Source organism: Cnephaeus nilssonii, assembly GCF_951640355.1.
Source record: "Cnephaeus nilssonii genome assembly, chromosome: 9".
In the NCBI taxonomy this organism is placed as follows: domain Eukaryota; kingdom Metazoa; phylum Chordata; class Mammalia; order Chiroptera; family Vespertilionidae; genus Cnephaeus; species Cnephaeus nilssonii.
The window spans coordinates 19,343,414-19,364,364 of NC_137080.1; the positions used below are offsets into that span (position 1 = coordinate 19,343,414).

Below are 20,951 nucleotides of genomic sequence, written 5' to 3' on the forward strand. Positions count from 1 at the left end.
CATTTAGGTTAGGCTGAATTTTGATGTTCTATAATTATTTATAATTCTAGATTCTTCAAGTCACTAAAAACCTCTTTTATGACTGCCTTACATTTCTCATCTCTTTAAGTTTATATTTGTAAATTCATAAATACCCTGATTGTGACTATTTTTCTCATCTTTAAAATGAAGATATTGATTGTACTTAATAAAATTGCTGTTAACATTAGATAATGATGACAAGACACAACATATAGCCTTCCATGTAGTGAATATAAAAGCTGCTTCCCCATTATTATTTATAGTATTATCAAAGTTTCTATTTTTCTGAAAACTTAACACCTTACTGGAACCATATTGAACTTGTTTTTCATATGTATTTATGTACAGAATATTATTTAACATAGATATTAAATAATGTTTATATAAAATTAAATCACACAAATTTATATTATATATATAATATAAATTTGTGTGATTTAATTTTACCAATTTTATATCATATATATATATGTGTGTATATATATATATATATATCATAACTTGGTACATGAACAAATTCATCAGCCTCACCTAAAGCTTAGAAAATACATTCTCTCTATTCAAAGAAATAACAGTTTAAAACCAATTTTTTCATTTTAGAAGCTGTTTATTTAGATATAATAATAAGCTCTAAATTCATGCTAATCTAAAAGTTTCTTTTGGAAAGGGAAAAGATAGAAATATAAATCATATTCAAAGAACTATCAATGGCCTTAATATGGAAGAGTTAAAATAAAATATTAATATTAACACAAATTTTATCTTTTGTTGGAAATGTATATTTACTCATTTTATCCCTTCTTGATTAGAGCAGACAATTTATGTATCTTTGGCTAAAATTGGTTAATACGTTTGGCCTTTTCAAAAGTACTTAGTGCATCATTTCAGCTTCTTTGGATTGGATGCAGCATGTGAATTTTTTGTGACAGTAAGCCAGTATTTATTATGCATGGGGGACTCTAGTAGAAGTGTAGTATTTTGTACTAATTGCTAACAGAAAGATGGGTAATATCAGCAGCATGATTTCCCCTTACATATGCCCAGCTATAACAGTCTGAATTTAGTACTGCATTTGTTAATATTAGATACAAATTTATCCTGACACTTTTATAGGCAAAGCCTCAGAAACATTTAGTCATGTAAAATATAATCATAGTCTTGAAATATTTGCTTTTGCTCCCATGCATTTTAGGAAGGATCTCGCTTTATAAATCTAATTTCTACTGCACAGGAGGAGAATGGTTTAAAGATGTTTGTTGGGGGGGGGGGGCACTAGGGGGTCCTGATTGTTAAATAGGTGTTAATTTACATTGAACAATTATTGCACCCTTATGAAAACACACTCGTTTACATCATTTGAATATTCCATGTCTCTATACACTCTTCAAATCTTCCCTATCATAGTGAATTAAATGTGGTTTTCATTTGCATCCCACTTCCAGTGTTTGTTGCCAGACATTTCAGACTTTTTGAGGGCAAATAAAAGTAGCTTGTGGTGTAAGTAAAATATTTTGTGTCAGAACAAAATAGCAAATCATTATGTAAAGGGCACATTTCTCCATGTGTTTATCTTACAACTGCACTAGACTTATCCAGAAGCTTTGAAAAAATCCCCATGGCTGTCGTGTTCATAAGTCTTTCTGACCCCTTTGGACAGATGTTAGAATATGACTTGGAGCATATATAAAACTTACCCTTCACTGATGGAAATGTGCTTGCACTTTGTTCCCCAAAAAGCAAGTGCAGAGACCATAAGACATGGGATAATAATAGACCTTTGGACACGGAGACATAAAATGGAATGTATGAGTCCTTGAAAGAGCAATTAAATACATTTTCATTTCACAGCTGAAGATGAGAAACCAAAACAGATGGGCAGGGGGTAGAATCAATGAGAGAAAAATTACCATTCATTATGCCTCTTGGCATTCTCCTTCACCAATTTACTCTATAGTATATTACAGTAAATCAGATCTAGTTCTGCAGTACAGTCCCTGAATTCTTCTTGTATGAAATAAAAACTGAGAAAACTTTTTTCCTGGAAAATTTTGGAACCATCAGTAAGGAGCCACTAGCCATACATTATCAATGAGCTGACTCAATTCCTTCTTGGAAATAGGTAGGTTATAAATTATGATAAATTAGAAAATGAACTAGCAAAATAATTCTGAAGAACACAGGGCCCTAAAAAGCATGGTGAGATATTATAGTATCAAGTATCTTTCAAGATCTTGAAATTGGAAAAAGAGCATTTGCTTACTTACCTCCTGGGAATATCTGCCCAAAATACATCTTCACTAGAAGTTAACTGGGACTTTTAAAACAATAATGAACTTGGACTCAGTGGGAAAGGATATTTCATATTCTTCATAACTTTTAATATAATTAGGATTTGTATCTAATACTTCTTTTTAGTTTCTGTTCTGAATTTACACTCTAGATCATACATACAAAATTTGGGAAGGGGTATCAATTCTCTACACTGCCACTCCAAAATCCAATAGCCTAAAATAACACTGTATATATCCTCAGATTCTATAGTTGGCAATTTGAGTTGGGCTCCATTGGATAGTTCTTTTGTTGTCATGCCTGCGGAGTCCCAGATGGGAGTCCCAGATGGCCTCATTCACATGATGGGGCCTCAGCTGGAGTGGTTTGGCCTGCCTTTCTCAAGATCAAGTTGCCTCTCTCCCTCAAGGAGGCTAATCTGGGATTGTTGACAAGGCAGCAGGGAGCCAAGAATGTGGAAATAGAAAGTGCAAAACCCCTTGAAGCTGAGGCTCTGGAGCCACACACTGTGAGTCAGAGTGAGTCATAGAGCCAACCCAGATTCAAGGGAGGCAAATAGACTCTACCTCTTAGTCAGAGGAGCAGCAAAGAAATGGTAATATTTACTGCTCCCAGGAATGAGCATCGTCTTTATCTGTTCAGTAACCCTTCTTTGTTGTTCCTTTCCTGTTAATGTTTTGTATCTCTTTGCTTCGCCTCCATCCCTCCATTCCAATAACTCTTTTCTGGGTCATAACTGAATGACCTCATGAAGATATTTTAAAACAGTCACCTCACTGACAGCAGTCAGTCTCTGCCTTTTAATCTCTCTAACCATGTTTTTATCCTATTCTCCTGTTACTCACACATCTGTGTAATTCCATATTTCCTATCATTGATCATTACGTTCTCACTTTCAGACATTTCCTATTTGGCCTCTCTTCCTCCTACTCTCCTCCCTCTCTCAGTTCTTTTCTTCTAACTCCCTGGTGGTATTCCCCAAAATATTGTCTGCTCTTCTTTCACAATGATATTAGTAAAGAACTATTTATTAATTGTTTACTATATGGAAGACCATTTCCTAGATGCTATGATCAAAGGTAATGAAGGTCCCTCCTCTAGTGAGGGAGAAACAATAAATAAAGTAGTAAGATGGCCGCCACATACATGAGTGTTAAGGTAACAAGACAAAGGGAATGCTGATGGATTGGTGGGGACAGTAATCGCAGAGTCATTACAGCCTTCCCCTCTGAGGAAGTAACTCCTGAGCACTTGACCTAAATATCCAAGAGCCATGTAGGGGAAGATGGAGGGAGAAGTGTTCTAGGGAGAGGAGGCAGCAGGCAAGATGATGTCTTCCAAATCCTTGCTCCCTCTAGGATTGAGTGAACACCCCTAAAGTTTGTCGCCTGGTCCAGTGGTTCTAAACACTGGCGGCATGATAGAATCATCTGGAATCTTTTAAAAATACAGATGCCTGGGCCTTACCACAGACCCATCAAATCAGATTCTCCGAAGGTGAGAAGGGGATTTACTTATTTTTATCAATCCTCATATCATTCTAATGTGCAGCCCAACTTGAGAACCACTGACCTACAGCAGCGCTTTTCAAACATCTGCATGCACAGGTCACATGGGACTGCTTCTAAAATGCAGATTCTGATTCACCAGACCCGGGGTGGATCCAAGATGTTCCATTTGTAATAAGCTTCCTGGTGATGCCAATCCTGCTGACCGGGTTGCTCCTCCAAGTGTGGTGCATGGATCGGAAGTGTCAGTGTTCACCTGCAAGCTTGTTAGAAAAGCACATTCTCCCTCAGGGAATCAGAAACCAGGTGATTCATTCACCTGGAATCAGAAACCCTGAGGTGGTCTAGCCTTCTGTGAATTAAGAAGGTCTTTCGGATGATGCTGAGACCCACTTCAGTTTGAGAACCAGACTGTGTCCTGGTACTTAGACAAAGTCAACTCGGTACCTAATTGTGTTCCAGGTTGTGTTTGTGTAATTGTTTCATGTAGTCAGGTCTGTTGAGGCTTCTCACGCACTTGCATTGACCTGAGAGTGTGAAGCCACAGTGCTCTCTTCCTTTCACTCACTTCCCAGGCAGAGCAAATTCTCTGTCATTCAGGCTAGAAGAGGAAGAGGTGCAGCCCTCATTCCAGACTTCAGCTGCTGCCTCCAATGCCCCTCGCTTGCAAGGCCTCGGGAGCTTGCAAAGTCCCTGCAGGTGATGCTCCACAGATGCAGGTGTCACCTGCAAGGATGTCATTTATTGAAAGCCCTGCTGGGGCAGTTTAATCCCTAAGAAGGGGTAACTCACCTCTAACTGCTGTACTATCAAAAAACATCACCCTCCGCGCTGCTTCTCTTTGTTTACAAGCTTCCGTTAATGGTTTTCTCTCCATTAGGCAGCTCAGGGGAGTGCTGTTTAGAGAACTAATTGAATTCTTGACAGTTTTGGGCATGATCCAAAGCTGCTCCAAATATGCATATTATCTACTATGTATTTTTCTCTCATCTAACATTTGTGTAGTTTTGATACTTCTATCTGTAGAATATAAGTTAGAAATTATAATTCTTTATATGAATATAGAATAGGAATATGGCAAGTGAAGAGTAAAATAAATTTTTTGAACTATGTTGAAACTGAATATGTATATTTTTAAATCCTCCAGAAGAATCAATATATTTTAATTTTAGAAATTATACTATTTAAGAGATTAATTTGATAATGAAGAAACAATCCAATTTTTTTTCTCTCTACCGACTCTTACCACTAGGCCCAAATACAACCACCAAATTTGAATAGTCTCCCTTTCTAATCATTGAAAACATTATGAGCAGAACATTAGAACTCTTGGAACTTATAAAATCATTTTTTCTGTCCCTTAGCAATTATTTATCTACCAGACTGAATTAGGTTAATCATCAAAGTAGAAATTTGTGGGACTACATCTGATCATGGGTGGTAATGTGCTGAGAAAAGGTTGGCAAAAAAAAAAAAAAAGTAAATAGGTAAATAAGTATCATTATGAGGGGGGAATGGAAATTATAAAAAGAAAAATTCTTTCTTTTGCATTTAAAGAAATCTTCTCAATATATGTAAAGCTAGCAGTTTATACAGTTTTGGGATATGTAGTACATGAAGCATGTGGAAACCCAATTGCTATAGATACTCCACAGTGAAGTCTAATGTAGCGTCTCATACATTTGCAAGCATGTTTATTCCCTAGTTACAGATTTTCTCTAGATTGTTCTTGTGGAAATTTCTGGGGCATTATAATGCTATATTTCAAACCTTACTTCTCCTTTAATGCTTCTGCAATACACTTGTTTTCCTCACAATCCATTTGGTTCCTCAGTTTCTATCAGGTTCTGGGTGGCAGAACTTGTTGTTCTTTTTATCTTTTTCCAACAGTCATTCATTCGAAAGTGTTAATTATCTGAGATGAGTAGCATCATCTTTCACAGAATTATTCTTGGGCCATAAAATATTTCAGAGCTGAAATCTTGGAACATCTGCCTGTGATACTTAGCAAACAGTCTTCATTGCTTCCTTTCTGCAGTTTGTGGCGATGAGTGCACGGGCCTTCTTCTCGGTGACTTGGCTCGTCTGGAGCAGATGGCCATCGGCATCAACCTCACGGGCCCGCTGCCCGCTCCATATAGGATGCTGTACGATCTGGAAAATAGGACTCAGGAACTAAAGGTAGGTTGGAGTGGGAACAGCAAGAGCCAGGGAAAAGATGACCGAAGCTTCGATATAATTGGTAAATGTTCTTTCCATTACCTTGAATCGAGGTAAGCAGCTGTTAGGGACATTCAGAAGTTGTCTTAACCAGTGTTTTTCAAACCTGAGAACTAGAATATACAAATTACTACTAAGGAAAAGAGGTGCATGTTCCCCCAGTGTTTGGCTTAAATTACTTTTATGATGTTATTTAAATATGTGCAAACATAAAATCAGGTATGAACGCCTTATACTTATAGCTCCATAAAATCAAAATACACTAATTCTTACAAAAGCCTCAAAAGCCAATAAAATTCAAATTAAAAGCATTAATATAAAATAAAAGATAAGTTTTACTAAAAGCAAGTTGCTGCGGGCAACAAGATCATGCGGACTGCTTCCACATCGGCCCACATCATGCAGTAACCACGGCTCCCTCCCCCTTTCCACAATGTGAACTGGAGAGCCCCTTGCACGGGGTCCTAAATGGCACTTGGCATCCCTTGACAAGTCCGAATGATTTATGTGCTCAGTCTGCCATATGATTGACCACGCATGCAAATGTAGGTACTGAGGTCAAGTGGTCCTTCACCTCTCAGGTGCCCAGCCTGGGTTCCAGAAATCCCTACATTTCAGTTCCATATCAAAATGAAAACATAAGATTAAAACTTTGTGCTAGAGAACAGGTAGACCTTTTAAAGTACTTCACTAAGAACTAATTTGAAAAACACTGTTCTAAAACATCATTAAAACATTCAGTATTTAATGGAATAGGAGAAGTAAAATGTTAAGGAAGTTGGGGTTCATCTGATGAAAAAAGATGCATGAAAGGGGACTACATATACAAGTTTGGTCAATTATCAGATATTTTTTGAGAAATTCTGCAGTGCACTTGGTTCCCTCGGGGTTTCATGACTCCTATAATGTAGTCATTACTCTCAAGAAGCTTAGAGTCTGTGGTTTAAAAAAATAATTAAACAATACAATGAAACCATTAGCAAAAGTATATAATTAACATGTGCTTAATAAAAATTTAACATACAATAGAGTACAAAGATTGGCAAAATGGGTAAGGTTCAGAGTAACCAGGGAAGGCATTATTAATGAGAGTGTAATTTATGTTGGAAAATGAAGCATAGACATAATTTTAATAGGCAGAGGAATATTGGTGAGGACTGGAGGGAAAAATCTAAGATTAATTTGGTAGGCACTGGCAGAGTCTCTTTTAGGGAATGTGTTTTTTAATTTAGATCATGGCCTTTAAGGTAAATGTTATTCCTGTTTTCCAGAAGAAACCAATAACCATGATAGCAAGAATAACTAACATTTATTGGCAAATATCTCTGTGGTAGGCAATTGACCAGCCTTGCTGGTCATATTATACATAAATCTTAAAGAAACTCCAAGAAGTAGGAAAGGAGTACTAGATTATCTACACTTTTTTTCAGGTAAGGAAACTGAGACACAGAGAAGTTGCATGTGAGACCCAAGGTCACATGGCCAGTAGGCATAGAGCTTGGATTTGAATAGAGGCTGTATTACTTTAGTGCCTGTGAGAAGGAAGCCACCTTTGCAAATCTCAGAGAGATAATAACTCACTTGCGGGAACTCATTCCACCATAGGTGAGGTCTCCCTGACCCCAGGCCCATACAAACTCTTGCCACCTAATTTAAGAGAGCCACATAAGCAGAGGCATGCATGAATTAGCAAAGCCTGACAGACATCAGAAGTCAGGCCTACTAATAAAAGATAACACTTAAGATTTGTGTGGGGCACGTTGACATAAAGGACAACCTTGAAAGCTAGGCAGAGGGATTTGAGTTTACCTTGGTGGCCCAGTATTCAGGAAATGGGAAGAGTTTTAATAGAGAAGATGCTCACCAGTTATTTTTCTTATACATGGAGTGAATACAAAGAACATTAAACTAGAAAAGCAAATACATAATTTAAAAAAAATAATACTTAAGTAATGGATGAAGTACTCAAAGGCCCTATGGAAGGCCTTAATTTGCAGCCATGATCTAAGCCAGGGGATTTAGTTAGCTACTTCCTTAAGGCTGAGTGTTGGTCAGAATGACCTTGATTTTCCTTAAATTCCAATCTTTCTTGATTCTGTGTTTGAGTTCTTCTTGCATAATCCATTTATTATCTGGATACTTGGGACCCCATTTTGATATTTTTAAACCTTAAGCAAGTTATTTACCCTCTTTGTTTGGTTCCTTTAACTGTGTTAATGCTCCCTGGGTTCCAGCCAGAGACTACCGGAAATGCACATTTTATGGTCCAAACCTGGGTTTATTAATTCTTTGCAACAAGGGATACTGCACACCATAGGAAATTTGCGGTATCTCAGTAAGAAGGCATTAGAAATGACTTAGTATTATTTAATTATTAGTAGTATTAGGGTTTGTGCCAGGCAGTTTGGGGCAGGTTCAAGGAAGTAGGACTTTGTGCTTTTAGGAAGTGGGAGTAATCCTATACTTGAGTATTCTAATGAATCTCATCTAGAAGAAGGGAAGAACAAAAGGGAGTCTAAAGCTCCGATTAGGAAGGAGGCAGTGGTCACTCACATCAGCCAGAAAATGGGATTTGGATATTTCTGTGGTCTGTACAGAGACCACGGTTTTGTCTGTGCTTAGACAAGATTATGGAGTGGTCTTATTTTGTTTCATTCATCACTGTCACAGAGTGCCCTGTCTCACATTAGCAGCCTGTGAGATTGATTATGTTCAATGGGAGAAGAAAATGGCCTTGTTGTGAGAGCCAGACCAGCTCCTACCAACATTCAGGTCAGGCCAGTTAGCCAGTGCCCGGCCAGTTCCCTCGGTCAAGGACTCCCGTCCCCTTTTCAACCTGTAAGTGGAATCTCGGTTGATTGAAATGGGAGCTTTAAAAATTCAGCCTTCATCTTGACTCTCCCCTTTACTGGCTATATGATCTTGTGTAAGTTTTTAACTCTCTTCAAACTACAATTTCCTCCTACACAAAATGAAATAACACTTACATCATAGAACTGGCATAAGCATTATGAGAAGGAGGAAAAAAAGCCTGAAGTATAGTAATTTCTCAGTATACATGCTCAATTGAAAGAGTTTCTTTCTCTTTGCTTTGAAGGTGAGAAGGCTAAGTTTTTTGTACATAAAGGGAAATGTTCTGTTAAATGTTCAAGCTCATGATCACTGCAAAAGTATTTACTAAAATGTGGAAATGAATGAAATCTTTTTCAGCACTTGCTCTCACCTCAGAGGGCGCCAGAGAGGCTCATTCAGTTGGCAGAGGGCAATCTGAATACACTGGTGACAGAAATGAATGAGCTTCTGAACAGGGTAAGTTGGCAAAACCCTAAATCTTCTTAAAACAGATAGATCATGTCAATTAAGGAAAATTACTTCAAATTTCTGAAATGCAAATCTTGTTCTGAATTCCCATTTTGGTGCATGAAATATCTGTATTTTTGAATTGTAACTTTTGCCTCAAATAAAACCTGAGAACCCAGTAGCACACAAAAAGTTGGGATACTTGTGAAGTGTCAAGAGCAATGGCTAAAAATACCAGAATGGCAGTATTATTTTGAAAACTCTATCTAGTATATTCCATGGTAAAGGTTTTTTTTTTATCAATTCTGAAATTCAAAAGCACTGTCTTTGCCTCTGTGAGGAAAAAAGAGAAACAAATGAAAATACTTGTAGCCTCTTTGATCTCCTCATGGGATTTTTACATTTGTATAGAAATGCAGTCTATATCACTATTCCCACACAAAAGGAAAATCTTCTTTATTGTGAAAATTCAAAGCATTTAAGACACCTTTTAGAATCAGAATGTAAAGTCCATGTTGCTTTTATCAGACTCAAAACTGCAAGAGGGCTAAGGTTCTTTTTGCTGGTAGAGAATGAGTAAAACAACATAAAGTTCGCCATCTTGTGGCCAGAAAAATGCATGAACAGGAAAACTGGCCTGTAATTTAGGGATTCAGTTTGATTACCTACGAACGTTAAATAACAAAGGATATTGGTGCAAGAAGGTTCTTACAAATTATTTAGTCCATTTTTTTAAAGAAAGACATACCTCAGGCCATACAGGGAAGTGAATTATTAATGGTCATGCATACAGTTCTCTAAACCCAGGTGTTATCGGTGGAAGTGGTGTCCTCTTCCCCACTGGGTGCTAAGGGTGGGGTCCTTACAATCCTCTATAATAATAAAAGCATAATATGCTAACTAGACTGGATGTCCTTCCGGACCAAGCCTGGCGGGTGGGGGCCGAGGCCGAGGCAGCTGGGGGCCGAGCCCCTTCCAGAATTTTGTGCATCGGGCCTCTAGTATCTCTAGAAAGAGGATTTTCCAAGACTTGCATGGGAGGATGAGTGATTTTTATCTACATGGAATTACATCTCTGGGTTCCCAAAGTCCCATTTCCCTTAACCCAGTCCTGGAAGATGTGCAGCTGGGGATCCAGCAGAGCTAGGAGCAAAGCCAGCATCCAAAGTTTCCTTTCCTTGGTGGAGTTGGGTTCAGTTTAGCATCAGGCTAGTTGCAGTCCATTAGTCCATTGTGTGGGGTCCACATGGCTCAGAGCCATGTGGGTGAATGCCGTGGAGCCAAGAGAGAGCGTGCCCCCTACAACAAGAAAGCCAGGAGCCAAGAGGGGAAGAGAGTAAGAGCTTCTGTGTTCAGGGGATTAAATACCTCAAATCTTCCCATGCTTGCAGTGGCCGTGCCTACTCTGGCCAATGATCTGTTCCCAGGTGTGACTAACAGACAGGTACCTTTCCTGTTCACCCAGACTCTACTGTGCATGTGTCTATTCTCCTCTCTGTCCAGTCCCTTCCCCCAGCAATCTGTGTGGAGTAGACTGGTGGCTTCCTGGGGAGTCTTAAACCGCAGCTTCCTGTCAAAGCTGCATAAATGGCATGCCTACGATATTTGCCCTTCCCTTTTCTCCACTCCAGTTATTCATAAGAAGGTTAGTTGCAATAGTATCATTTCACAACGGTATGACAGGGACCTAAGTAGGCCCAGTACCCAGCTTCCCACTGGCCCAGTACTGTTTCCACCTCACATGATGCTGGTTTAGAAAAATTTCCACAGAGAAATCAAATGGGCTTCTAAACAAAAAAAGTCTTCTAAACAAAGAAAATGCTAAACCATGGCCCTGATGTCTCAAATAGCATACAAAATGCTTTTTCATCATCTCATACCAGCAATGTGGAATGTACAAATACAAAATAGAGTTTCTTGCCAAATGTAGTTAGACACTAATTAGGGTGATGAGTATATTTATCTCATATTAATTTAATATTTAATGATTTTGTATTTGCTATGTGAGCACAACTAAATAAGAAATTTTAAACAGCTCATAAGCAGAGTAAACCCAATTCAACAAGCACATATGAATGTTCATCATATGCAGAGCCAAGCTAGGTGTTGGCAGATGAAAGATACAAAGGAGGCTCAGCCTCTTTCTTCGAGGAGCTTGCAGTGTTGTATGTGTATGTTGTGTACGAAAGCATTTAGATGTGTGGAACCACTGCAAGTACATATACAATAAAACTTGAAATAAAACAAAAAGATGTACCTGAGAAATACATACATATGAAATAACTTAATCTTGATAAAGGTAATTAGGGAAAATCCCATGGAACAGGTGGCATTTTATTCATTCATTGAATGAATACTTATTGGGTGTCTACCATGTTCTAGACACTAAGACAGTATGACAGATGCTGAGGATAGAGGTATAAGCCAAACTGACACCTCATTGTCCTCATTGAGCTGATTCACTCTAATTATCTCAGCGTAGAGACACAAGAAACATTTCACTAGGGAGAATCAAATCTTCATTATGTCTTAACCTTCATCCTTGCATCTTTCCAGCAGACTCTCCCATTCTACATTTTTTAAATAGACATTATATTTTAGAGAATTTTAAGATTCAAAGCAAAATTGATTGTAAAATACCAAAAGTTCCCATATACCCCCGACCCCTACACAAGCATAGCCTCCTCCTTACTAGCATTCCTCACCAGTTACACAATTGTTACAACAGATGAACCTATGTTGACAAATCATTATCAACTCAAAGTCCATAGTTTACTTTAGGGTTTGCTCTTGATGCTGTACATTCTAGGGGTTTTGAAAAATGTTTGATAACATGTGTCCACGATTACTGTATCATAGAGTAGTTTCACTGGCCTAAAAACCTCAGTTCTCCACCTGTTCATTCCTCCCTCCTCCCTAACCCCTGGCAACCACTGATCTTTTTGCCGTCTCTATAGTTTTGCCTTGATTAGAGTAGTGGAAGTTATAAAGTTTGTAGCCTTTTCGGATTGGCTTCTTTCTCTTAGTAATATTACACTTAAGGTTCCTTCATGTTTTTTCATGACTCTGTAATTGGTGGGCATCTCTCCTTGTACCCACCAGTTGTTGGTGTGAGTGGGCTTCTTGTGATATCACGAGAAAAAGAATTTTCTGAGACTCACCTGGGAGCATGAGTGGCTTTTATTTGCATGGAATTAAACCCTAGTTTCCAAGCTCCTATTTCTCTTCACCCCATCATAGAAGCGTAGCTGTGTCTTCAATAGAGCTAGGATTAAACGTGCCGTTCAGTTTCCATTCCATGTCTGCACAGTCTAATCCAGTATCAGGCTAGCTTAGCTTGTGTTCCCCACTACAGTCCATTGCATGTGGGGTCCTCAGAGCCACATGTCTATGGAGAGAACACAGGCAGGAGCAGAGCCAAAAGAACCAGAGAGCCAAGAGAACCGACTTCTCTGTTTTGGGATTATGTATCCCCAAATTTTCATGGGCTTGTAGTGTCCTGACCCCAACCCCATTATCTTTATTTCCACTTTGATTGAAAGCAAGCCAATGTCCCTCTGTCACCCCAACTTCACTGGGCATGCCCCTCACCTTCCCTTTTGTCCAGTCCCTTCCCCCAGTATTTTCCAGAAAATGGACCAATGGTTCCCTGGGGAGTGTAAAGATGCAGCTTCCCGGTGAAGTTGCCAAGGTGGCCATGCCTCTAATGTCTGGCTTTCCCCTTTGCTCTTTTCTTATCCTATCTAATAATAGACAAATATGCAAATTGACCATACCTCCGCCACGCCCACAAGCCACGCCCACCATCCAATCAGAGTGAGTATGCAAATTAACACAAACCAAGATGGCTACAGCCACAGAGAGCAAGGTTTCCTAGGTAACAGAGGAAGCCAAGCTTTCTGCCAGCCGTTGCAGGCCTAAGCCTCCACTCAAGCTACAAAGTTTCAATTATAGAAGGTAAACAAATTCAAACAAATGGCGGCAGAATGGAGCTTGAGAGAGCAGGCCAGGGTTGCCGCCGGCAACAGGGGAAGCAAAGCTTTCCGCACACCCTGGCCGGGCCCACCCGCTTAAGGCAACAAAGTTTCAATTATAACCCCAACACAAATGGCTGTGGGCCTTGGAGGGAGCTCCAGGCTTGGCTCTGCTCCAGGCTACAAAGTTTCAATTGTAGAAGGAAAATAAATTCCAGATACCAGGGCCTCCGCTTGCGTTGCCAGGGAGCGTGGCCCACCTGCAAACCACCACAGGCCCCTCACTCAGGCCGCCCCACGCCCCAAGGGAACCCCACCCTGATCCGGGACACCCTTCAGGGCAAACCAGCTGGCCCCCACCCCTGTACCAGGCCTCTATCCTATCTAATAAAAGAGTACTATGCAGATTGATCATCACTGCAACACACAATATAGCTGCCCCCATGTGGTCAAAGATCCTGCCCCCATGTGGACACAAGATGGCCACCACAAGATGGCCAGCAGGAGAGGGCAGTTGGGAGGCACCCAGCCTGCAAGGGAGGGCAGTTGGAGGTGATCAACCCTGCAGGAGAGGGCAGTTAGGGGTAACCAGGCCGGCAGAGGAGGGAAGTTGTGGGCAAACAGGCTGGCAGCAGAGTGGTTAGGGGGTGATCAGGCTGGCAGGCAGAAGCGGTTAGGGGCAATCGGGAAGGCAGGCAGGCAAGCAGTTGGGAGCCAGCAGTCCTGGATTGTGAGAGGGATGTCCGACTGCCCGTTTAGGCCCGATCCCAGTGGGATCGGGCCTAAACGGGCAGTCGGACATCCCTTGAGGGGTCCCAGATTGGAGAGGGTACAGGCTGGGCTGAGGGACAACCCCCTTCCGTGCACGAATTTCGTGCACCGAGACTCTAGTTATTAATAACTAGAGGCCTGGTGCATGAAATTTGTGCACCAGGGCAGGGGGTGTCCCTCAGCCCAGCCTGTACCCTCTCCAATCTGGGACCCCTCGAGGGATGTCCAACTGCCACTTTAGGCCCGATCCTACCAGGCAGTCGGACATCCCTTTCACAATCCAGGACTGCTGGCTCCCAACTGCTTGCCTGCCTGCCTTCCTGATTGCCCCTAACCACTTCTGCCTGCCAGCATGATCACCCCCTCACCACTCCCCAGCCAGCCTGATTGATGCCTAACTGCTTCCCTGCCAGCCTGATTGCCCCTAACTGCCCTCCCCTACAGGCCTGGTCACCCCTAACTGCCCTTCCCTGCAGGCCTGGTCCCCCCCACAACTGCTCTCCCCTGCAGGCCTGGGTCCCCCCCCCCCAACTGCCCTTCCCTGCAGGCCTGGTCGCCCCCAACTTACCTCCTCTTCCAGCCTGGTCACCCCTAACTGTCCTTCCCTGCAGGCTTGATCGCCCCCAACTGCCCTCCCTTGCAGGACTGATCGCACAAAGCTGCCCTCCCTTGCAGGCCTGGTCCCTCCCAACTGCCCTCCCCTGCTGGCCATCTTGTGGTGGCCATCTTGTGTCCACATGGGGGCAGCCATCTTTGACCACATAGGGGCAGCCATCTTGTGTGTTGGAGTGATGGTCAATTTGCATATTACTCTTTTATTCGGTAGCATAGAGGCCTGGTGCATGGGTGGGGGCCAGCTGGTTTGCCCTGAAGGGTGTCCTGGATCAGGGTTGGGGTTCCCTTGGGGCAAGGGTTGGCCTGGGCGAGGGGCCTGTGGTGGTTTGCAGGCCGGCCACGCCCCCTGGCGACCCAAGCGGAGGCCCTGGTATCTGGGATTTATTTATCTTCTATAATTGAAACTTTGTAGCCTTCAGTGGAGGCCAGGGAAGGCCTGGAAGCTTGGCTTCCTCCATCGCTGGGGAAACCCAAGCCTCCTGCTGGCTCTGTGGCTGCAGCCATTTTTGTTGGGATTTATTTATCTTCTATAATTGAAACTTTGTAGCCTTGAGCAGAGGCCAGGGCCGGCCAGAGCTGGCGGGAAGCTTGGCTTCCTCCATTGCTGGGGAAAGCCAAGCTTCCTGCTCACTCCGTGGCTGCAGCCATCTTGGTTGGGTTAATTTGCATACTCGCTCCTGATTGGCTTGTGGGCATAGCGGAGTTACAGTCAATTTGCATGTTTCTCTTTATAAGATAGGATTAGCTAATTACAATGATATCAGCTTGCTAGTTCTTTTTTTTTTTTTTTTTTGCAGCAATGAATAATATTTTCCATTGTCTAACTGTACCACAGTTTATTTACCTATATACCTACTGAAAGACATCTTGGTTGTTCCCAAGTTTTGGCAATAAAGCCACTATAAACATCCAAGTACATAAGGTTTCAATTAATCTGTGTAAATACCAAGGAGCACAATTGCTAGGTCATATGGTAAGAGTATATTTAGTTTTGTAAGACATCACCAAACTATTTTCCAAAGTGGTTGTACCATTTTGCATTCCCACCAGCAATAAATAAGAGTACCTATTGCTCCACATCCTCACCAACATTTGGTGTTGTCAGTGTTTTGAATTTTGGCCATTCTCATAGGTGCATAGTGGTATCTCATCATTGTTTTAATTTACAATTTCCTAGTGAGATGTAATGTTGAGCATTTTTTTAATATACTTATTTATCATCTCTATGTCTTCTTTGATGAGATGTCTGTTCAGGTCTTGCTATGGATGAATCCTTGTGTCCGCTTGAAACCCCCAAGGTGATGATATTCGTAGGTGAGGTCTTTGTGAGGTGATGAGGTCATGAGGTTGAAACCCGCATGAGTGGAATTAGCGCCTTTACAAAAGGGACTCCAGAGAAATTACGTGACCCCTTCTTGCCTTGTGAGGACACAGTAAACAGACACTGTCTGTGAGCCAGAAAGCAGGCTCTCCTCAGACACCGAGTCTGCTGGGGAATCGGTCCTGCACTCCCCAGTCTCAGAACTGTGAGAAATAAATTCCTGCTGGTTATAACGGCATTTTGTTACAATAATGCACAGGAACAAAGACAAGTTTTATTTTCTCCTTTTTTACTTAGGTTGTTTGTTTTCTTATTAAGTTTTAGGAGTTCATTGTATTTTTTGGATATTTTATCAGGCATGTCTTTTGCAGATATTTTCCCCTAGTCTGTGTCTTGCTTTCTCATTCTCTTGACAGTGTGCTTCACAACACAGCCTTACTAACCTTCAATCACTTCATCCCACCACAGAGCCTTTCCACACATATTGTCTTTAGCCTTGAAGTAAACTACCTCCTCCTACATCTTGTTTACTTCTGTTAATCCCATTTCACCTTTCAAGCCCTAGCTCATGGAAGCCTGCCTTATGAGAGCCCTCGGTAACATTCTAGGTCTGATGAGATTTTTTTCTGTAATTGCCTTCTACAACTGTGTTTTTTCTTCAGTTTGTATATTTAAATTTATTTTCATGATCATTTGACAAATACCTTTCTCCCCCATCAGACCATTAGCTCCAAATGGACAGGAAGTGTATCTTCTCTCACCACAGTATCACCAATACCACTCACATAGTAGGTGTTCAGTTAATATTTGTTAAATTAAGTAATTAACTAATTTGAATAATTTAAATAATAGCATTCAAACAACCAGATAGAGAAACCCAAAATAAGTACTAAAATCGAGAATATATTTACAATTCTATTGAATTGGATTTTTTCTTTAATAAACATCTCTTAAATGTTTATTCTACAAGAGGAGAATCTTATTTATATGTTAGACTGATTATGTAAAATATCAAAGTTTAGCTTTATTTATCTTGTCTTTTACTACCTATGTACAATTTAAAAGCAAATTTAAATGAAGCTTGAACATTTCCAAAATGATTAAGTTAGTTTTTAAATGATTTAAGTATCAATGATATGATATGTTTACAGTACCTTGTTTATAGTTTTAAAAGGTTTAAGTTGCCAAGGACCTTTTTTATAATTTCTGCTATTATATTTTAAGAGAGAGAGAGAGAGAGAGAGAGAGAGAGAGAGAGAGAGAGAGAGAGAGAGAATATACAATAAATCTTTGTTTGATTCAGAACTTTCAAAATTGACACCTGCAACATTTAGGGGGAAATTCCACATGGAACTGACTTATCATTCCACAGGGTCAGTTGGTTGCTCCCAGTCTCTTTCCTCGTGTGTCTATCCTGAGGAGTACTTCACTGACATACACAGAACTGGTCGTTTTTGAAGATGACCCTTGAAAATATCATATAAATTATTAGATCTAAAATTTAATTTTAGCGGGAAATCCACATAAGCCTGTAAATGCAAAAATGGATGGCATCTAAGCAATGTTGTCCATTCAGTAGTTAGATTTTTTCCCCATTAGATTCTAGTTGTAACATAAAGAAGGCAGAAAATGAGAGACGCTAGTAATATCCAACCAAGAAAATGATGTGCAGATTTCAAGAGGCACAGTGAGAACTGCTCAAGCTAAAGCAAGAAAGTAACAGCTACATTGTTCAGAAGTAAATGAATGTGTGCCTAATGGTAATGCATGCTGCCTAGAGAGAAATACTCAAGAAAAAAAAGAAAAGAAAAACATACCTATTTGAGTAAGCTTGAATGTAAAGAAGAAAAGGTAATCAAAAGTAAGGCAGATATGTACAAAGTACTACATAAGGCATCATTTACAACAGAACACTAGAAAGATTATAGGACAGAGGTAAGAGGATGTGAAAATAAGAAAATCAAAGATAAAGAATGAAAGGAAGATTGTACAGCATATTAAGATAAATGATAAGACATTTGTCAAATACTCAAAGGACAAGATAATAGTGAATAAGAGGAAAGATGATTAAGGGATGGAGATGGTAATTTAATAAAACACAAGAAGAGCCAAAGTGTACCAGACAGATAGCTCCTATCATGTACTATTTAACATTCATCTGTAACATTATCAATAGCCTTTCCTGGGTGAAACTGACTTTTGTGGATTTAACATTTTTACAGTGATCCCACTATCTATCACCACTCCCCATTTGTCAGTACATTTGTCATAGGCTTTCTTTATGGAGTCTCTCATGGGTGGTTTTGACAAGGGTGACTCTTCAACTAAATTACTGTGTAATGAGACATGATACTTAAAATATATATCTACATACTGTTCTGATATGGATTTTTAAATACGATAATTTACTTAAACCTAAAGCTTTAGGCACATAAAGTTGTGCATACATTAGAGCAATGTCTCTCTTCCCACCCAAAATGTTCCACTTTTTCTGTGTTTTCCTAGTATTCCTGGATGTTTGATACAGACAGAATATTTAGGGAGAAATTCTGTCAGAAAGTGTGTGTTTTGTCCTCCATTCCCTGCATGTTAAGTTTAGATAAGTCACTTAACCTCTCATAGCTTTATTTTCACCAGTATAAAACGAGAGATCATGCCTTCTATGTATCCCTAAAGGCAGGACAAGTAAATGAGACACTTGGGAGTACTGTAAGCCCATCTGAACACACATATCAATCTGGGGTATAGCTGAGCCTGACTGGGTCACCCATCTTTTAGAGTGTTAATACCATAAGTCAATGCCTTTTGGTACAGGAACCTCATAACTCCCTTTCCCGCCTCCTAGAGGACATCCAAGAGAAACAGCTCTTCTTGTCTATGCAGAGGGAAGGTTGCCTTCTTTCTCAGTGAGCACTGTGGTGGCCCTGATCAGTCCTGCCCACCCCTAACCCCTGCCCCCATCCTCACCCACCAGCAGGGTCCTCAGTGTGTAATCACAGGCTAGTTTTGAATTGCCATGAAGCCAATGACTAGAATGCAGTGTGTTGGAAACTGAAGCCTCTCAGGCCTGGCTCTCCTCCTAAGCACTAAGCTACAGCCCTTTAGCAGCAGCTTTTTCGGAGGCTCTGAAAAACGCCCAGAACACTGCCCAGCCATCCACATTCACTGGCAAGCATAGCACCAGGCATATGGCCAGTTTGAATGGTATTGTGAAGGCATATGGAGAGAGATTTTATTTTCCATCAACAGGCTTTAGAACATGAGAGGGATAGTTGATTTGATTATCATTATATCGGCCAAGCACACAACATCATTGACCTTCTAGACTTTGCCAGATGCTAGGCCTGGCACTCCGAGGAACAAAGAGAGGTAAGACATAGCTCCAGCCCCCAAGGATGAAGATTAGATAGATATGGCAAAATACCTAACAAAGTAATTACTCAAAATAGTCATGAATGGTGGTAATGATCCTTGTTTTTGAATATCTAAGAAAGAGGAGCATGGGCAAAATAGTCAGGGATGGCTTCACAGAGCAGGTGATGTTGGAACTGAATCTCAAAGGCTGGATTTATTTTGGATAATTGGAGAAGAGTTAAGGAGCCAGAGTATGAACAAAATCTTTTTACAGGAATGTTCATAGAAAGGTAGGCAATAAGGATGGTAATAAGGTTGGCAAGATTAGTTAAGAAAGTATTATTTAGTCAATATATTTAACAACATTCACTCAATATTAGTTATAAAGTAGGCGTCATACCAGGAGCTGGATATAAATGATGAGCAAAACAGACCAAGTTCTTGCCCTCTTAAAGCTTACAGTGTAGTCAGGGAGCTAGACAATAAACAGGTAAGCCAACACATAAATAAGTAATTCTACAGTGCAGGTGCTATGAAGGAAATGTTTTGCTGCAGGAAGTACAGAAATATAGATAGGTGCCCTGGAAATGGCCACACCAAGAAGAGACACTTATTAAACTGAACACTAATGGACGACAGGGATCCAGTCACTGGAAGTATAGAGGAAAAGCTCCTTCGGGGCAAAGACAATAGGATACAACAAAGCCCTATGAAGGGAAGAGTTTGACACATTTCATATACTACAAGGAAGCAAGGAAGTTGATTGCATAGGGTCTTAGTCATAACTCTTTTAAGTTGTTTCTGAGCATGTGCCATGTGGAATTATTATCTTAATATCAGAGTTTATTAATGATGATGCTTACACCTTACTGTATAAACTAATTAGGTAAGTAGAAGTCAAGGCAATGAATACTATCTTGATTATCCAGAATTTAAAAGGGTCAGTGTATCGATACGCACTTATTTTTTTAAAAAAATCGATGCTTTGAACGATTAAGAATTGTTAAACTCAAATGTACAAATGTTTATGTAAATTATGATATTTTGGTAATATAGGTAAGATGTTGATAAAGAAAAAAATTAAAGTTCAAATTACATTTTATCTATAGTAAGAGATCCTAGTGTTGGTAATGTATTAATTCTTACGCGATATTATAAGATGGCCATAATGTAGATCAACTCCCATATTATAGTGTTCTATGACATGTGAAAATAGGAGTGATATCATAAAGTATAGCCAAGTCCAGACTAGAGAAACATGTAAAGCAGTTTAGAAGACCAACATCCTATGTTGTTGGCCTTCGTAATTCAAAAACAACATTTAAAAAATTATACCTGTGTATGTGTGTGTGGTGTGGGTCTGTAAGAAGTTTCTTTTGACCCATCTGTGCCTTGAATCTAAAAGCTAAAATAATTTCATTATTAATGTTTTAGGAATTAATCCAGAGCATTCTAATACATGGACCAACACCCTCCAAATCATTGGGTATATACACTGCAAACCATAAAGAGGAATTTCCAAAGCTCCCAATGGATTCTTATCCTTGGTTAAAAAGATGATAATAGTTGGGCTTTATA

The 20,951-nt window shown here is 40.1% G+C and overlaps 1 protein-coding gene across 1 annotated transcript in view; it reads left to right on the plus strand.

Moving 5' to 3' along the window:
- LAMA2 (laminin subunit alpha 2) overlaps window positions 1–20,951 on the plus strand; it is a 485,095-nt gene that overhangs the window by 350,671 nt on the left and 113,473 nt on the right. Inside the window, exons 33-34 of the mRNA XM_079780407.1 lie at window positions 5,857–5,999; window positions 9,249–9,347. Coding sequence (XP_079636533.1) covers window positions 5,857–5,999; window positions 9,249–9,347 — 242 coding nt within the window. The remainder of the gene's footprint in view (window positions 1–5,856; window positions 6,000–9,248; window positions 9,348–20,951) is intronic.